At 46.3% G+C, this 1,748-nt stretch overlaps 1 protein-coding gene across 2 annotated transcripts in view; it reads right to left on the bottom strand.

Moving 5' to 3' along the window:
- The window catches only part of ERCC3 (excision repair cross-complementation group 3), a 70,979-nt gene that overhangs the window by 38,454 nt on the left and 30,777 nt on the right, over window positions 1-1,748 (bottom strand). For both annotated transcript variants that reach the window (XM_011980482.1, XM_011980483.1), the window contains exon 9: window positions 688-872. In XM_011980482.1, coding sequence (XP_011835872.1) covers window positions 688-872 — 185 coding nt within the window. The remainder of the gene's footprint in view (window positions 1-687; window positions 873-1,748) is intronic.

Raw genomic sequence — 1,748 nt, forward strand, 5'->3', positions numbered from 1 at the left:
AACAAACAAACAAAAAAACCAAAACCAATGGTATGTGAATTAGAAATCAATACAACTGAAAATAAACACATGCACAAAACTAAACCCAACCTAATACCTCCTGTTGAACTGGATGCTTTCACATGTCAACCACTTAGAAGATGTGTAAATGCAATCATATCCCAGGAGTTATTTTCACACCAGCTGCGAGTGAGGGAAACCAGCTTCTTAGCCGGTAGCACCAGCAATTCCTCCACACACACAAGTCAGCATTGCTGCTGAGTACTGCCACCTATTTACACACCTCCTAGCAGGGCCAGGAGCATGTCAGTTAGGCCCTTGGGCCCATCAGAGCAAAACCCTTTGCTGCCAGGCTCCCAGGCAGCACTGTGGTATTGGGGGCCTTCATTATTCCCTGTGCCCTGAACGCTAATCCTCACCCACAGAAATCCATGACTGGTAAACCCCGTGGTTAGGAAAAAGAATCATCACAAATTCAGAGGTATGTGAGATATGTGACAAGGCAGAAGATATGTGGCAAGTGGGTCTAGTACCACCCACTCACAGGGTGACTGAGGATCCTGCATGAGGTGGTAGCAGGTAAGCCTAAGTCCTGACCTGTGTCTGCCCATGAGGAATTGATCTGATCACTCCCCGGCCCACGGGAGGAGGCCCTATCCCAGACACCCCCAGCCCAGGCCCAGCTACCTCAGCACACTGGACTTTGGCGATGTAGCCATTATTCTGCAGCTCCATCCAGTTGGCTTCGTAGAGCTTAGGCCCAATCAGAAAATTTAAGTCCACAATCTTGTCATCTTCCCGGACGAGGGTTGCAGTCAAACCCAGCTTACAGTGGGCCTGCACGATGGTGAGCACCCTTCGAAACATCTTGGCTGAGGAAACAATAGGAGCATTTACACGGTCACTTTTCTTTCTTATTTTTTATTTTTTAATATTTTTTGTAGAGATGGGGTTTCATTATGTTGCCCACACTGGTCTTGAACTCCTGGCCTCAAGCAATCCTCCTGGTCTCAAGCAATCCCCCTGCCTTGGCCTCCCAAAGTGCTGGGATTGCAGGCGTGAGCCACTGCACCCAGCCCACACTGTCACTTTTTCAAATGCTCATAGCTGTGCAACTTAACACTGGCTTATGACACCACCTGAGCTAACCCTCGGGTTTCAGGACCACAGAAGCTGGTTCTAGACAAGAATGACTAGGCAAACGCTTCACCATCACTTTTAGATCTGTACAAAAGAAAATGAAAAGGAGAATAAGAGGGTGAAATGAGCTTAAGGAATCTCCAAATTAATGGGCCCAGCATTCCCCTCACAACAGTTATCAGTAGAAGTGCAAATGGCAACTTGAAATACAACCTGCAATACTTACTATTAATACCATTAAGCTCTAAATTATGCAAGGAATTTTTCCCTAAAACTTGTACCCAGGTTACTGAAAAGGCAGTTGGTGATCTAGCGGGAGGAAGAAATGAAAGAAGCCAGCTCTGCTCAGCTTCCTACCGTTTTCCCAGAAACCGGGAAGAAAGGCAAGCCCACGGGAGGGATGAAACTCCAGGCACCGTTCGCCCAAGCACTCCTGCCTGCCTTAGGAAACTCCCCTCTCCAAACGTCACCAGTTCAATCACTTTGGTCAACCAGCAACTTCCTTTTCCTTCCTTTCTTTTGAACATTATAATTCTCTCTGGTTTATCAAATAAAACAAACACGTAAATGGGTATGAGATATTCTTTTTTAAAAAACCTAATTTATGG

This window comes from Mandrillus leucophaeus, unplaced genomic scaffold, assembly GCF_000951045.1.
Source record: "Mandrillus leucophaeus isolate KB7577 unplaced genomic scaffold, Mleu.le_1.0 Scaffold213, whole genome shotgun sequence".
Taxonomy (NCBI): Eukaryota; Metazoa; Chordata; class Mammalia; order Primates; family Cercopithecidae; genus Mandrillus; species Mandrillus leucophaeus.